The 16,707-nt window shown below is 35.9% G+C and overlaps 1 protein-coding gene across 2 annotated transcripts in view; it reads left to right on the forward strand.

Annotated features, from left to right (window-relative positions):
- The window catches only part of Reps (RALBP1 associated Eps domain containing), a 101,331-nt gene that overhangs the window by 18,174 nt on the left and 66,450 nt on the right, over window positions 1–16,707 (forward strand). For both annotated transcript variants that reach the window (XM_089090590.1, XM_089090591.1), the window contains exons 2-3: window positions 6,330–6,424; window positions 8,748–8,880. In XM_089090590.1, coding sequence (XP_088946716.1) covers window positions 6,330–6,424; window positions 8,748–8,880 — 228 coding nt within the window. The remainder of the gene's footprint in view (window positions 1–6,329; window positions 6,425–8,747; window positions 8,881–16,707) is intronic.

The following is a 16,707-nucleotide window of genomic DNA, read 5'->3' on the forward strand; positions in this document are numbered from 1 at the left end:
AATCACTTTCGACTATTAAAAAGGGTACTAGCCCTTTGAATTTCAAATCGAATGAGCCTTTTTTCAAGTTTCTACGACAAAGATTTCAATAAAAACCTTATATGCCCCCAGGGCATAACTTATAATCCTTGTCCTGAGGGCTGTGGGGGATTATCCTTCTCAAAAATATGTTTTCTATCTAGAAATCAACTATCCTGAACAAAATGGCTAACTCAAAATTTTTATTGGATGTGTTTGGGGGAATGATGGACATGGGGGGGGGGGCTAGTTGCCCTCCAATCACTTTCGACTATTAAAGAGCATTTGTCTGAATCCGTGATTCCAAAAATGGGGTGCAGGCCCCACCGGTAAAGGGGAATATGGCCAATATTTGGGTGGGTCAGGAGCAGGACGTCACCCTTCTGCTAACTATGTTTTAGAGCCTTAATAGTGAAAAAAAACTCATGTTAATTTCACATTCACATGCATTTAAAAAGCAAAACAGATACATAATTGTATTAAAACAACTTTATACATTGTATAAAAGGTGTTGTATTCAGACAATAGTTTTAATTAGTATAAAATATACCTAGTGGACCACCCAAAAAGATACCAAGATATCAACCCAAAGATATTTTAAGGCTCCTTCAGCCGAATACGCGTAAAATTTTGAATAGCAAAATATAGATGCCACGAGGGGAGAATCACGTTTTTAGAAATGCTTAGGTGGGTATGGCCCAAAATCAGGCGGGAACCACTGGTCTAAATCAAACAGTCTAAAAAATTTTTTCGTATTATATTTTGACTACTATATATTGTGGAAGTACTTAAATTGGAGCCTGGAGAATCAAAACAAAAATTCTCCCTTCTCCCTGTTGCCCTATGTATTAATACAGGCGTGTTGCATCTGTATCGACTTGGAGCATTCGGTGGTAATTGAGGAACTGTAACTGGAGGGCTTGAAACACCCAGGGGATCGGGCAAAGTTTACTCTCCCTCTCCTTTTAATCCGCGAGAATTCCCAGGCGCTGAAAATTAGTCACCTTAATAGATTTAGTCACAGTTTGAAATGAAAAGAAATTCAGCTTTAGAAAAACCACTTAATTGAGATCGTTTCACAGAAAGCAGCCATCTCTAGTGCTGCTGCTGTTTCTACTATTATTACTGCTAATGATACGATCATTACTGTTATTACGACTCCTCCTTCCACCATTAGCCATTAATCATACCATGACTTGTCCCACCACGATTAATCCTACCATGACAGTTTCTATTCAATCCTTTCTAAGCGTCTATTCCTAAATCGACTACTCCTGGCCGCTGCTGCTACAGCTGCTATTATTTTAACCAGGACTACTCATATGACAACTCTTCTTTTGACAGCTACTCCTAGCACAACTACTCCTACAGCATCTCCTGCTACTCCAACTGTTCATACACTTAGTTTCACTAATACTTTCACCACACCCACTTATATCCCCATGGCTCCAAGCTAACAAATTCCACTCAGGATACTCTCAAAACGACCTCTCATAACAGGAATATTCTTACCATTAGCCTTGTACTCCTATAATATGACGGTTGCTCCTTCAGCCACTTTTATATCACGACTGCTCTTGCCACCATGACCCCTTGCACAACTACTTTTAACACTTCTCCCTCCACATTTCTACTATAAATTAAAACTAAATGCTATAGCTAATACAACTCGTTAGCCAGGACAACTTTGAACATGATATTAAAAACTAATACAAAAAATTGAATTTTTGTTTCTTAAATCAAACAGTTCGTGGTAACAAACTGTAAGTAAGGAGCGACCCACCTCAATAGTAACCGAAACTCTAAAAAAAGGAAACTGATACCAATAAATACACCAAAAGAATAAGATTTTATGTTGATTTCAAATATATAAAAGTTTCATCAACTTTAGTCTTACCCATAAAAAGTTACGCTCCTGAGAAAATTTGCCTTATTTTTGAAAAAAAGGGGTAAACACCCCCTAAAAGTAATAGAACCTTAATGAAAATCCCACCATCAGATTCAGCGTATCCTAGAACCTTACCGTAGAGGTTTCAAGCTCCTATCTGCAAAAATGTGGAATTTTGTATTTTTTGCCAGAAGAAGATCACGGATGCGTGTTTATTTGTTTTTCTTTCCCCTAGAGGTGATGGTATCGATCCAGTGGTCCTAGAATATCGCGGGAGGGCTCATTCGAACGAAAATTAAAGGCTCTATTTCTCTTTTTAAGTGACCGAAAAAATGGAGGGCAACTAGGCCCCCTCTCACGCTCTTTTTTTCCCCAGTCACCCGATCAAAATTTTAAGATAACCATTTTGTTCAGTATTGTCGAAAAATATAATAACTATGATATTTCAGGATGATTAATCCCCCACAGTCCCCGGAGGAGGGGCTACAAGTTATGAACTTTGACCAACGTTTACATATGGTATTGGTTATTGGGAAGTGTACAGACATTGTCGGGGGGGGGGGGGGGTTCTGGTAGTGGGGGGGGGGGAGGGGGGGTTACGTGAGAAGAACTTTCCACGGAGAAAGTTTTCATGGGGGAAGGGACATTGCTATGAAGGGGGCAACGGATCTCCCAGCATTATTAAAAAAAAAACGATCAGAAATCAAATTAAAAAAAAACAAGTTTTTCAACTGAAAGTAAGGAGCAACATCAAACCTTAAAACGAACGAAAGTTATTACGTATTTGATTCAGTTCGCTCCCTAGTCAATACCTCGCTCTCTAGGCTAATTTTTTTTTTAGTTTATAAGAGCTACTTATTCTAATTAACGGTCTTTGTGATTAAGGGGTCATTCTTAAAAAATTGGAAAAAAATTTGAACTTTAGCGTAAAGAGCGAGGTATTGACTAGGGGGTGAACCCGTAATATACGTGATAAAAATATACGAATGTGGAAATTCATTACGTAAGTTAATTCGTAAGTTACGTATATTTATTACTAATAAAAATGTTCTTAAATGAAATTAAACAACTTTCGAGAAAGCCATCTAACCAAAAAAAAAGTAAAATTAATATGCAAATTTTGTTTTAATTATTCATGTACGGTGAGCCAAAATCAAAACCTGCATTAATTCAAAAACGATCAGAAATTAAATAAAAAAAAACAAGTTTTTTTTTAACTGAAAGTAAGGAGCGACATTAAAACTTAAAACGAACAGAAATTATTCCGTATATGGAAGGCCGTATATCAATGCCTCGCTCTTTACGCTAAAGTTTGACTCTTTCTCACAACTATATTTTTTAAAACAATAAAATACTTTAGCGTAAAGAGCAAGGCATTGAGGAGGGGACAGCCCCTTTCATATACGGAATAATTTCTGTTAGTTTTAAGTTTTAATATCGCTCCTAACTTTTAGTTAAAAAAGTTTTTAGTTTTTATTTAATTATTGACATGGATTGTTTTTTACTTACCATTCATTAATATGAAGAATTTTTTTTTTTTTTTTTTTTGCTCCGACCAAATCACATAGAAAAAATGTTTGTGGGAAACTGATTAAGGGTTACTCAGTTACAAATTAGAACTTATATTTTTCTTACTAAATTTATTGGCAGGCAGCCAACAAGGGGGGCAACAAACATTTTTTCCATGGTTTTTCCCTATTCTACTCTCTTTCCTTTGGCTTCCTTATAAGTACTTTATAGTCCCAAATTTCCAGGGGGGCATGGCCCCCCTGCCGGCGCTCATGAGGGCTGGGCTTTAGATCTTACCAACCAAAGGTTTGCTAAAGGCTAATGATAATGGCGGGACCCCAAATTTAGGCCACAAGCTTACTGCAATTAAGTTTTTGGCATTCAATTTGTAATTGCAATTATTGATTTGCACTAAAATGCACTCATTGAAACCATTTGCAGTGAATTATATGCTTATTATTGGAGCTCAATTTGTCCTTTTACAGATAGAAAATTCTTGGAATATTAGAATTAGAATATGGTAATAATATCAATATAAGCTAACAGTATATTTGGTCAATTTCAAAGATTATATGGGTTTGCATTTTTGTTGTTGTTGTTGTTTTTTGTGAGAAGTTTGTTTTGATGTTCAAACCACATTTAACAGAGTACAGTAATTACTCATATTCAATAAGCTATTATAATTAATTGCAATAAGCTGTACTGAATAGGGGATTAACATTGGGGTTCGTTATCTTTAACCACAGATCACAAATAAGGGATCAAATTTGGAGCCTTTTTTCATTTGATTTTTGTATTCCTGGGTTTCCTTACTTAATTACAATTTCTATTTTAAGAAAAATAGGTTGTTCAGTATTCTACAATTTTAAAAATATTTCTTGTTTTGGAGTATTGTTGCAATAAAAAAAGTATATATCATTAAGCCTCTCCATCTTGGGCACCCCTAAGCTGAAGCTTTTACTGGTCTCAATTGTCACTAAGAGAGCATTCAATAGAGTAACATTTTCAAATGTTCCTTATTTCTTAAACAAATGCAATGCAATAAAAAAAAAAAAAAAAAAATCAGTAGCCTCCTTGATCTTGAGTGCCTTAACGCTACAACCTATTCAAATTTTTACAGTAATATGGCCTTGCCAGAAAGGCAACAACAGATAGATAGATAAATCAGTGTATTTCAAAAGCCTAAGGGTTTTTTTTTTATTTCTGAACATTTATCCATAAACACAGCAGCTTGATTTATTGTGGTTGAGTTACTACTTTGTAAAATACCAGGAATAGCAGCAAATCAATCCCATGTAAATATTTTTCTCTTAAATCAAAGAGCACTGGGCGCTTCCAGAGAAAAGATCTAAAAAAGATATTAGGCCGTCCTGGCTAAGTGGACGTGCGCTGGGTTGAGAATTCTTTGTCCCAAGGGGCACGGCTTCGATCCCTGGAGTGGCCAGTTATTTGGGTTTGGGACGCGGGTCAGTGGTGTGACTCTGTAAGCTTAGCCAGAGTCGACCCAGCTCTAAATGGGTACCTGGAGAAATCTGGGGAAGGTATGCAGGAAAGGTCTGCGAAACCACAGGATGGCTGGCCCCCAGCCCTCCATCGCACTTCCTGGCTGAGGGCCATGAAACGGAGATCAGCACCGCTGGTTTGGACCTTAAGGGTCTAGTCCCCCGTCATGCTTACTTTTTTTTTACTTAGCTAGATATAATGTTTCAATGTTGTAGAGTTTAAAACCAGTCCTTGCTAATACTGAATTTCTTGACCCTGTAAAATAAAGTGTACCTGGCTTTCTAAATCTGAGGACCAAGATCATCATTCAAAAAGCAAGGCATTCCCACTCTTTCTAGAAATGAATTTGGGATGGCCGTGAAGTTTTCAAACCATTATTCAACATATGATCATATGCTGCTCTTGCTAGTCTATCCTCATTTCTCTTAGTTAACTTCAACCAAAATCCAAGCATCATAATAGACTTATGTAGCTTTAAAGAAAACAGGTCCATATCAACTTTCAGAATCTTTGAATGAGTCATTTGGTGTAGTCCAAATTCTCCTTTATAATACTGGAGCTGGAGGGACTCCTACAGCTGAGCTGCTTCTCCACCCCAAATCTCTGCTCCATATTCTATCCACTAGTAATACTTTTGTATTAAATATTCTCTTATGCTTTTTTAGGCTTTAATTGTCATTATTGTTGGGTTTCAAAAAATTGCAGATTTGGCCACTTTACCTCTATTAATTATTTCATGAGTATGACTCTTTAAACTTCCATTTTCTAATAAAACAAATCCCGAATATGTTATTCTTTTGCTTACATTCAGTTCCTTATTACTAAATTAAAATCAGCAATTTTCTTCCCCACTTAGTTTCCTTTTTTTTAATAACAACTTCACTCTTTTCAACATTCAGCCTTAATTTTATTTTAATCTCCAAATATTTCTCTCTGAGATTCAGAAGCATCTGCAGATCTTGTGCTGTACTAGCCATCAAAGCAATACCATCAGCAAATAATAAAAGGGGCAGTTTTTGGGTCCCTAGACTAACCTTCAGAGCCCATTATTCTCTAAATTATCAACAACATCATTTATAAAAATATTAAACAGTTTAGGAGAAATAGTGCTGCCCTGTTTTACTCCCAGCTTGATATTAAAGAACCTAGAAACCCTACTAGCAACTTATATAATTTCACTCACACAAATATACATACTCACTATCAACCTTACAAAATTGGGGAGGCCTATTCTAAACAGTCTATCTTTAATTATTTTTTAGAAATCACGCCTGTACTTAGTTAGATTTGTATGGCATACCTTGGCTTATAGCAATGTTGTTGTGAATGTATTTGTAAATATAGTTTTAGTATTTTTCTTAAATTGATGAGCATTTTTTTTTGCTATAAAAGCTTCCTTCTTTTGTTTCAGAAGATGAAACATGGTTTGATGAAGAAAATGCACTGAAAGCAACAACAGATTTGATCCAGTTATCTGATACCAATGAAGCAGGAGGAGAGTCTCAAGTAACTGTTGTTTTATTCTGCTTTTTTCTAGCTTTGCTATCCCTTTTCCTCTCTTGTTTTTTCCCTTCTTTCTTGTTTTTTGTTGTTAAGTTTTTCAAGTGTCTAGATTGTTCTGTTCTTCCTATTTTTTTCTGCTTTCGTTTTTTCTTCTAGACCTACATTGTCAATAAGCTTTTGTCTTCTATTACAATGAGTAAACAGCAGAGATTCATATGCATAGCTGCACACACCTCAGGATGGGGAAAAAAACTCAATGTTTTTCAAATTGCATGATGTTTCAAAACGTAGTGTATATTAAAACTCTAGTGGCCAGATTTTCATCAATTGTCATGTGTTTTTCTTATGTTATTGGAAAATCTTATTAGGGTAAGGGTTCTTTTGAACTAGGGAGCTCTTGCTGTTTCCTCACATTGGGGGAATCATAATTCCGTAGATGTGTATGGAAAATCAGGCTTGGATAATACTATTATCCGAGCAGTTATTTAAGATTTTAAGAGAAGGGTGAGCTGAGGTTTGGCTGGCTTTGTAGTCCTTTCCAAAGTATTAGGAAACTACATAGAGTGAACACTTAAATCGAAAATACAAAAAAAAACTGTCAATGCCATGTAATGCTGCTAGCAAAATATAAAACTGTTTAAGCTGCAGCCTTTAGCATAAAAATCCGATTTTTTTTTTTTACTCTGATGGGTAACACTATACTTTAGGATAGACAGATGTTGCTAGTATTTTTTATTGCTAATTCTGTCCATGTTATAGTCTCAAATATTCACTTCTGTTAATTTTTGTTGTCTTGAAAGTGTAACAAAAGTTCTAACTCTTGTTAGATATCTTTTTTTACTTTTTGTAAAAAAGTTTCCTTTTCTATTATGGGCGTAGACCAGAGACGGGAGCATTTTAACTGTGTAAAGTTTCCTAGCTTATTGCTCTTGGTCAAATCCCTTCTGCTCCTTCTTCAAAGAAGTGTCTCTTGTGAAAAGTATGGGAAGCTGATTAGAGTGAAAACTCATTGATTTTAAGACAATAATAAACAATCAATGCCATCTAATGATACCAGCCAACTATTAAAACTGTCTAGCTTGCAGCCTTTACTATAGAAATTAAATTTAAAAAAAAAACAGTTTATTTTCAACTGAAAATAAGGAGCAAAATTAAAGCTTAGAACTAGCAGAAACTATTCTGTATATGAGGAGAGCTACCCCTTCCTCAACCCTCACTCTTTGAGCTAAAGTTTGACTTTTTGTCAATTCTTTAAGAATAATTCTCATTCAAATTTAATGGCCCTTGTATTTGAGCAGCATTTCTTATAGAATTGTGACAAAAAGTTAGACTTCAGCATGAAAAGCAAAGGATGAGGAAGGGGCAGCCCCCCTCATATACAGAATAATTTTGTTCTTTTTAAGTTTTAATGTTGCTCCCTACTTTCAGTTGTAAAAAAGTTTTTTTTTTTGTTTAATTTCTGACCGCTTTTCAAATCATGCCAGGAAATCCCCCTTCCCCTCCTGGTTTAACAATTTTCCCTGAAAAATCCTTCATCTTTGAAAGTTCTATTCGTAGAAAATCCATATGTATATGCATTTATTTGGATCATATAGGGCTAATCCCAGATTTCCCTCTCAATCACTTGGACTATCTGTCTTGGCTATTTCTACAATTTGCCATGTCTTCATGCCTGCAAAATACTTGATTTTAATTCAAAATCAACGGAATCAATGTGATCTCTTCCTGTCAAAAATATCACAATATTTGTATATCTACCTACATAATTCAAAACGTCAGTAATTCCCAGCCAATCACAATCTGGAAATAATTGCTGTGATGCTTTACAGTGGGTAGCTGATTTCTATTCCTCTATTATACAATCACATCCACTCAATAGGTTGCATTTTTCAAGTTTTCGCAGAGTTCGTGTTTTGTTGCATTTGTTTTGACTTTTCAAATGTCTTTCCGAGCTGTGTATCTCTGCCTATTGATGAAAAGAAGATAAAATATGTAGAGCTGTGAAGCATTTATATTTTGTTGAACATTTTTCATTAAGCTTGAGAGGAAAAACAGACAGTATTCCTACCGTCGACGTTTTAGCTAAAGTTGTAAGAATGTTTTCTCAACTTGGGTTGTTTTTGCATAGGTCTGCGTTCACAATTGCAAGAATACAGCTCTACAGGCAAATGTAATTTGATTTTTTTTTGTCTGTTTTTGTTAGTTTTTAGATGCATAAAAAGTATATTTTTCTAGGTCAGTATTTTCAAATTTTGTTTGGTAGAATCCCTTCTCTCCTTCCTATTTTCAGATATGGCTTGTGTTAATTTTAATATTGTTTTTTTAGGCAGACGATAGTAGCAGCCAAGGGAAACGTAGCCCGTCAGTTTCATCAGCAAACAGTGAATCTCCCACACCAACAAACAGCAGGGAAGCACAAGGATGGAACCAGTCACGAGACCATTGGGAGATCTCTTTAAGTAACTTTTGGCTACTATATATAATTATCGCTGATTGACAAAAAAAAGCAAGGCCAATAGATTTTATGTTTCACACAAGCATACAATATGTTCCTCTGGATATTCAGAGGAATTTATGAATTCAGATATTCAGATTAAATAGCTGCTTACCTGCCATCATTAACTAGCTATATACCCATTCTTTGTCCTTTGGTTTGTATAAAATGGTTTAAACTTCATTTAAGAGTAGTTTATATAGCTATTGTTTATTTTGTTAAAAAAAAAAGAAAAAGAAAAAAAAAATTAGAGGTGGGTTCAGACGCTTTCTCTAAGGGTCTGGGTTGGTCTGAATTCGAAAACAGAAATATTTCAACCTAAATTTTAATTTTTGTATGGGTGGTCTTTTGGACAAACCGTAGGGGAGGTTTTTCATTCCTTACTCTTTGCAGGTATAATGGCTGCAAACTGTGTTCTGCCCGAAACCAGGCTCTGAAAACCTTCTGTTTAACTAAAAAATGCCTTTTCTTTACATATTAAGGCTCAGGTTCAGGTTCATTAATTTTCCAATCATTTATACATAACAGACTAAGTACACCAATATCTGACAGAGAGGCAAGCTTGTTTTGCACAGATTAAACAACTAAAGTAATAAATAACGAAATATATGAATAATCAATCAAAGAAATAAGAAAGAGAAAAAAATAATATACATAATATTAATTGCTCACCACGCCACAGCAGAAATCTTACCCGAAAATAAAAAAAAAAAAAAAAAAATTAACTTTTTTTCAACCAGCAACAGGACAACAAGAGGGAAATGAAGACCAGAGAAAAAGACCCAAAAACTAAAACCATCAAATTAATAATAATAATAAATAAATAAGTAAGAGAACGCAAGAATTTATGCAATTGTAGAACCAAATCAAATTCGACTGAAGCTGAAGTTGAGCAATATGATTTTAAAACATAATTTTTGCGATTACAGAGGAAATCTATGATACTTTTATAGAGGAAATAGGGTTTTTACAGTAAATTTTTTATTCACTGATTATTGCGATAGCTGAGAAATAGAAATATCTTTAGAATTAGTATTTCATCGTGAATGCATGTAACATTCATTTCCGTCGCAATTTTACTTCAGCTTCCTCCTCTCATAACGGTCAAATATATACCCTGAATTATATATAAACTGAATTTTCCATACATAACTCTTTTTTTCAACTTAATTTTTAAAACCAGTTCCATAAAGAAGTTTTTCAAAGAAAAGTAAAGAGCTGCATTAAACCAAAGATGAGAAGAAATACAATTAAATAATTTTTCAAGTGTTTAGTTACAGTAAATCACTATATCAATAGATAAATGAAATAAAAAACGAACAGAAATTACAATAAATAACCAAATTAAATTCAAAACGAGCAGAAGCTACCACAAAGAGGAGTAGGAATAACGCCCCCTGTACTTTCTAAAGACCAGAATCTAATTTGCACATTAATGAAAACAATCTTTATTTTGAGGCATGTGTCTTTATTTCTCATAACATAAAAAAAACAACAACAAAAAAACAAACATCATAACCAAGACTACTTAAAAAAAAAATAGTAACAGTGATAGTAGTATGTATATATTGCCTTTTGGTCAGTTAAACATTCCCCTCATCATGCCCTGAAAGTTTCAACGTAATACTCTAAACTGTTCCTAAAATATTGCTGATACGCCCTTTTGACAACCTGTATGCATGTAGTGTGTTTTTATTTAGTTTAATTTCCCCCTCAATAATTCCTGATATTTTCACCTTAGTACCCTTAGCCTTTGGAGTAGTGGTAGTAGTGTTACTATTATTAAAAAATAGTAACAGTGGTAGTAGTTGTGTATATGTTGCCTTTTGGTCTGTTGAACATTTTCCTCATCATGCCCTGAAAGTTTCAACTTAAGACTAAGCCGTTCCTAAGATATTGCTGATACGCCATTTTGTCCATCTGTATTCATATAGTGTTTTTTGATTTAGTTTAATTTAACCCTCAACAATTCCCGATTTTTTCACCTTAGTACCCTTAGCCTTAGGATTAGTTGTAGCAGACGTAGCAGTTGCAGTAGTAGCAGTAGCAGCATGCACATATTGCCTTTCGGTCAATTGATCTTCTTCCTCATCATTCACTGAAAGTTCCTACTTTATTCCCGACGTCGTTCCTGAGATACGCTCTTTTCGCAACCTGCATGCGCATAGTGTGTTTTGATTTAGATCAACATTCCCTGAAAGCTTCGCTTTAATACCCTTGGCCTTTCTAGACACCAAGGGTCAAACATGCCCCTGTTTCCCAATAACAAACACTATGGTGAATTGCATAACTTAAAGCCCTTGTCCCAAGTGTTGTTGGGGGGATGTCATCCCCAGAGGTGTAGTTATTGGACCTTTCAACTATGCTGAGTAAAAGGGCTATCTCAACGTTTTTGTCTTGTGTCTTTAGGGGAATAAGGGGCATTGGGGGCGAGGTCTGTTTGCCTTCTAATCACCTTTGGCTCTTAAAAAGGGCACTGGAGCTTTTGATTTACAATCAAATGTTCCCCCTCCGAAGTTTCTACAATTCTTTCGACACGAAGTGCCTTGGGGAAAAAAAAATAATACATAGAGCCCACTTCGCTGTTTAATGATAGTCAGCGGTGTCTAGAATTGATTTAATGGTTTATCTAAACAATGTTAAATTCATTACATATGTATGAATTTATTGGAGTATGTGTTTGACCATTGGGGGGGGGGGGGAGTAAGTAAATTTGCGACGGAAATGAATGTTGTATGGATTCAATTCAATTTATTCGAAAAAAAAAAATAAAACATGACACCAATAATAATAAAGATCCTGGAAACGAACTTGTTGAGGACCATAACAACAAAAGATTGAAAATGAAGAAGAGAGAAAAAAAAAAGAAAAAAGAAAGAGAAAACACGGGTAAATTCAAGTAAATTGATTAAAATTTAGAGAATTATAATATCAAAGTTTTGTAACATCATTATACAGCGTGCGAAAACTCGTGGATAGTTCGATACTGGAGGGTATTATATTCCATTTGATTATAGATTTATAAATGGGTATTTCATTTTTTTTTTTAAGGGGTTCGAAATAATACAGCCTGACTTTTCTTGCTGTTAATAGTCACGCAGTTAACGAGACACCACTCCTGTACTCTATTCAGAAGGATTTGAGTAGATGTGACGACGGATGGTAAATTAGGGCCAATGATGAAAAAGTTGCTGTCGTCAGCAAAAAGTACTGGGTGCACTGATGAACCGAGGTCCGTAACCAAATCATTAATATAAAGGAGAAAAAGTATTGGATCAAGAACAGAGCCCTGCGGGACGCCCCTCAGGACAGGTAGGGGATGCGAGGTCATGCCGCCCAGACTCACACTCTGGACTCTACCAGAGAGATAAGAGCCGAACCATGGGAAAGGAACTCCACGAATCCCTAAGCTATTGAGTTTACTTAATAAAACACCGTGATCAACCATGTCAAAGGCCTTAGGAAAATCCAGAAATAAGCCCAATACATTATTTTTAAGGTCAAGTTGGGAACCTATAAACTGTGTGGTGTCGATTAATGCATGAGCAGTTCAAAATTTGGAATGGAAGCTATATTGATGAGGAGAAATCAACGAATCTGAAGGATGAATCCCCAATAAAAAGGGAGAAAGACGTCGGAAGATAATTCTCTCGAGTACTTTAGATATAACTGGGGGAAGTGAAATAGGACGATAATTACTTGTCTCAGACAGATCGCCTTTTTTATGAATCGGGATAACAGTTGCTGATTTAAATATTTCTGGGAAGACTCCATTGGTCATAGACAGGTTTGCTATGTGCACAATGGGCTCACAAACATACGAAGATACGGTCCTAAGAAGCTTATTACTTATGCCGAAGAAGTCCGTTGTACTACTATTAGAGAGAGATTCGATAACTTGAAGCACATCTTTACTGTCAGTTGGAGAGAAAAACATGGATGTGGGATTCTTGCTAGGGTGTACTGACTGGGAGGGGGAACAGGAGTTAGTATTTGGAACATTGGTGATATAACTATTAAAAGCATCCGTACTGAAATTGGGTCAATTAATCTGCCTCTGATGTCCTTAAGGTTAATAGGTATAGATCTTGAATTCCTTTTCTTTCACGAATTTCATTTATTGTGGACCAAATTTTTTGCAAGTTCCCTTTGCAGTGAGAGATTTTTGAATAATAATATTTTTTGGCTTCCCGGACGAGTTTGGTCCATTAGTTTTTGTATTTTTTATAATTAGTTAGGTCAATAACGCTACTGGTTTTGCAAGCTAACTTATATAGGTCATTTTTACGGTACGAAGAGATTAACAGGCTATTGGACATCCAGGTGCGTATATGGGTAGTTTTTCGGTTTGATCTACGGACTGGAAAGGTTGAACTTATAAGATCACTCAGTCCCTATGTAAAACCATTTATGGCTGAATTCACATCCTGACAATCCAAAACCTTGGACCAATCAAAGGATTTTAAATGATCCGTGAATCGGTTCATATTTACGGTATTGTATATTCTATTAGACGTAGGAGTATTGGCTCTAGAGGGTTGAGTAGTTCTTAGGGAGGGTAGGGAGAGATATATTGGAAAATGTTCTGACAGGTCAGAGAATATTATTTTGGAGGACAGGTGGTTTCCTAGGGAAGTGGATACAAAAATGTCATCAATTACAGTAGCTGTAGACCTCATAGGATCAACTCTAGTAGGAAAAAGGATTGTGGGAAGAAGACTACTAGAGGTAAATGTCTCAAAGAAGGTATCACAACCACTATTATTGCTAACATTTAGTAAATTACAATTGAAGTCCCCAAAAACTATTGCCTTCTTTTGTGGTAAATTAATAAAACTAGAAAAATCATCAAACAGATTACAAAAGAAAGGTGCCGGAAATGAGGGTGGTTTATAGAACAATGAAAAAAAAAAAATTGTCGTCAACACTTGTGTCTACGATTATTGAATAAATGCATCTATTATTTATAGGTTGCGAGAAAGGATTCACAGTCTAATAGCCTGGTGAATTTTAGACCTGACCGGATGTAAAGAGAAATGCCGCCAGAGGACTTGGTTAATTTTCTTTCAATATGAATAGCTTGAAAGGCAGGGAGGGAAAATTCATTAGTATCATCAATTTCTGAAAGCCACGTATCCGTTATTCCAATTACGTCGAAAGGGCAGTAACCGTTAATTAAAATTAGATCTTTAAAATTAGCCCACTTACCCCGTATGCTTTTGATGTTAAATCAAATAACATTAAGTTTGGGCTCTTCCATTAGCTTAGGTTTTACATTTTTTACAAAATCAAAAGTGTCGAGATATTCACAGTTAATATGGTTTAAGGGGCTAGCTAAGGGGCTGGTGGGCAAATTATTTTGGTCATCGTAATAGTTAAAACAACATTATTGCACAGTGATAAATTCGTGAGAAACGTAAAATCTTGCATAGTGCACATTTAAATATCCATTGTGGTCTGAGTTTTATCATTTCCTTGATTTGAATATTAGAATTCTTCTTCAGCCGACGAAATATCATTGGTGGTAATTTTGGACTGGGATGGAAAGTTTGCCGTTTTTTTCTTAGATTTCATGCCTTTGACTAGGACAGTGTCACTGACTACCGTCTTGGGGTCTATGGCATTGTCAGAGCCTGTATTAATTTGATTTGCAGTTGAATCTACAGACTTAACTAGCTTCGATGTGGAATCTGTGTCTTTTTGATGGAAGATAGTTGAGCTGTAGCTGTTAGTAAGATGTCATCGCCTAGGAGATTAGTCATAGCTTTCTTCTTGAGAATATTTTTGGTTTCCTCAGGTTCATTACTAACCTCAATTAAGCGACTGACTGCGAGATAAGTTACAAGCCTTTGCCATTCTTGGCTACTTTCGGATGAATCTTTTGGAGGGCAGGATGTTGAAGAAACTTAGGTAAGGGACGCGGGGACTGACTAGAACCGTGAGTATGAATATTGTTTGCCTCTTTTGGAAATGATATTGTCTTTGCATCTTCTACAGCAACTGTTGCTTGGCTTCTACTGGGCCGATAGGGTGTGGGTTACCGAGGGATTCTTGCAGCTACAACTGAGTAGGGTAGGTTCATTTTATCAGATGTTCTAAGGATTACGACTCGCTTTTGGTGAGCTGGGCAAGATTGTTTTTGGAGGGCTGTGTGTCCCTTACGGTTACAATTTCTGTAAAAAGAGTCTGAGTCAGGGCACGTATTTCTCTGTTTAGCTCAACTTTGCAGGAAAGGAGGATTGAACGGCTTGGGCGAAGGATTCCTTCTTTGTCTAAACTTAGCCTTATTGCAGTTGAAGAATTTATGAGAAGGCCTGAAGAATCTATTAGTTCCTCCACTTTTACACTGGTATCAACACCATACAGCACATACTTGTGTAACTTTTTCACATCTTTTTTTGTGGCTAAAATTTTCGAGCCATCAAGAATTATTTCTTTGATTTTGACAGGACATGGTTTGCCGCCTGAGAAGACGTAAAGTAAATATCAATAGACTCGTCCTGCTTGAAAACAAGTTCAAAATTTACCTTGGTGATCAGAAAGACAGCTTCCCTAATTTGTATTATTCGATTTTTTGATAAGGGTTGGGTATTTGTTTTCTTGATTGAGACAGTATAATAATTGGGGTAATCGGTAGTACTAGTTTCTGGGACACTTGAAGAGAGGGGTTGCACTATCTCTAGCGAGCGAGTTTCATCCTTTTTCCTCTTTTTGCCAGGCATCTCACCTCTTTTATTAGAGTTAGTTGCGGCTAAGGCCTGAATTCCTGACAATTGTTTAACTGTTTTGGACCGCGTAGTCGGGGGGGGGGGGGGCTCTAGGAAGAGTTTTAGAAGTAGGTTGGAATGGCGATTGGCCAAGGGATTCAGTGGGAGTATCCTTCTCGCGTGGTAGCCTTAGGGGCTGCTTTTTTCCGACATTTATTCCGACGAGACACTGTAGATTCACGAACTGTTAATCAGTCTTAATTCAAGGTTACTTGAATTAAGATTACTTGGATTCAGGATGAAATTCTGATTCTAAAGGTATTCTATTCCATAGCTGTTTCAATAATCAGCGAATCAAAAAATAAATAAAAAACACCGTTTTTACACCTCTTTTGGAGGGGGGTTTGGTCAAACATTGCCTCCCGTCAGAGGAGTTAATCATGAGATAAATCGTCGAATAGTAACTAGAGTAGAGAAGAAGTTGCCAAAAAACAAGTCTAATACAGGTGCATGTCCTTTCAACCCTTAGAGGGTTGAATCCCTCTCATCCCTTAGGGGGATTTCAAAGTTGAGAAAATGGCTTTTTGTTTAATATTTCTGAATTTTCTTTTGGCGTGTGGGGGGGGGGGGAATTAAACAGCTAGAGGTTTTCTCGATTCCGTTTAAGCCGTAAAATTGATTATCAATGTCCAAGGTACTTGTCATGTAAAAACAGCTTTTATTCATTTGGAATTGGTTTCAAAAATAGACTCTTTGCTTTAATAATATTTTGTTCTTTTGGTGCAAGTTACTGCTCCAAGCTTATCGTAAAATCTCTTATTCCAGCAAGAACATATGCCTTAAAGGTGCTTGAAATAACCAGCAATTTGAGAAAAGTCTGACTTACCAGTCAACTTTGTAGAAAAGCAAATTGAAATAAATGACATCTATAAATAAATGATTAATATAATTATATCGTAAATAACAAATAATGACTAACAATATGATGACAAATCAATTACTGAAATTACAAATGATAAAATAAACGACTTTAGCAAATGACGAGTCATCACCTGACCAAGCTGCATGAGGCCACCACAGTTTTT

This window comes from Artemia sp. Qi Xiang Cuo, chromosome 6, assembly GCF_049724085.1.
Source record: "Artemia sp. Qi Xiang Cuo chromosome 6, ASM4972408v1, whole genome shotgun sequence".
NCBI classification, from domain to species: domain Eukaryota; kingdom Metazoa; phylum Arthropoda; class Branchiopoda; order Anostraca; family Artemiidae; genus Artemia; species Artemia sp. Qi Xiang Cuo.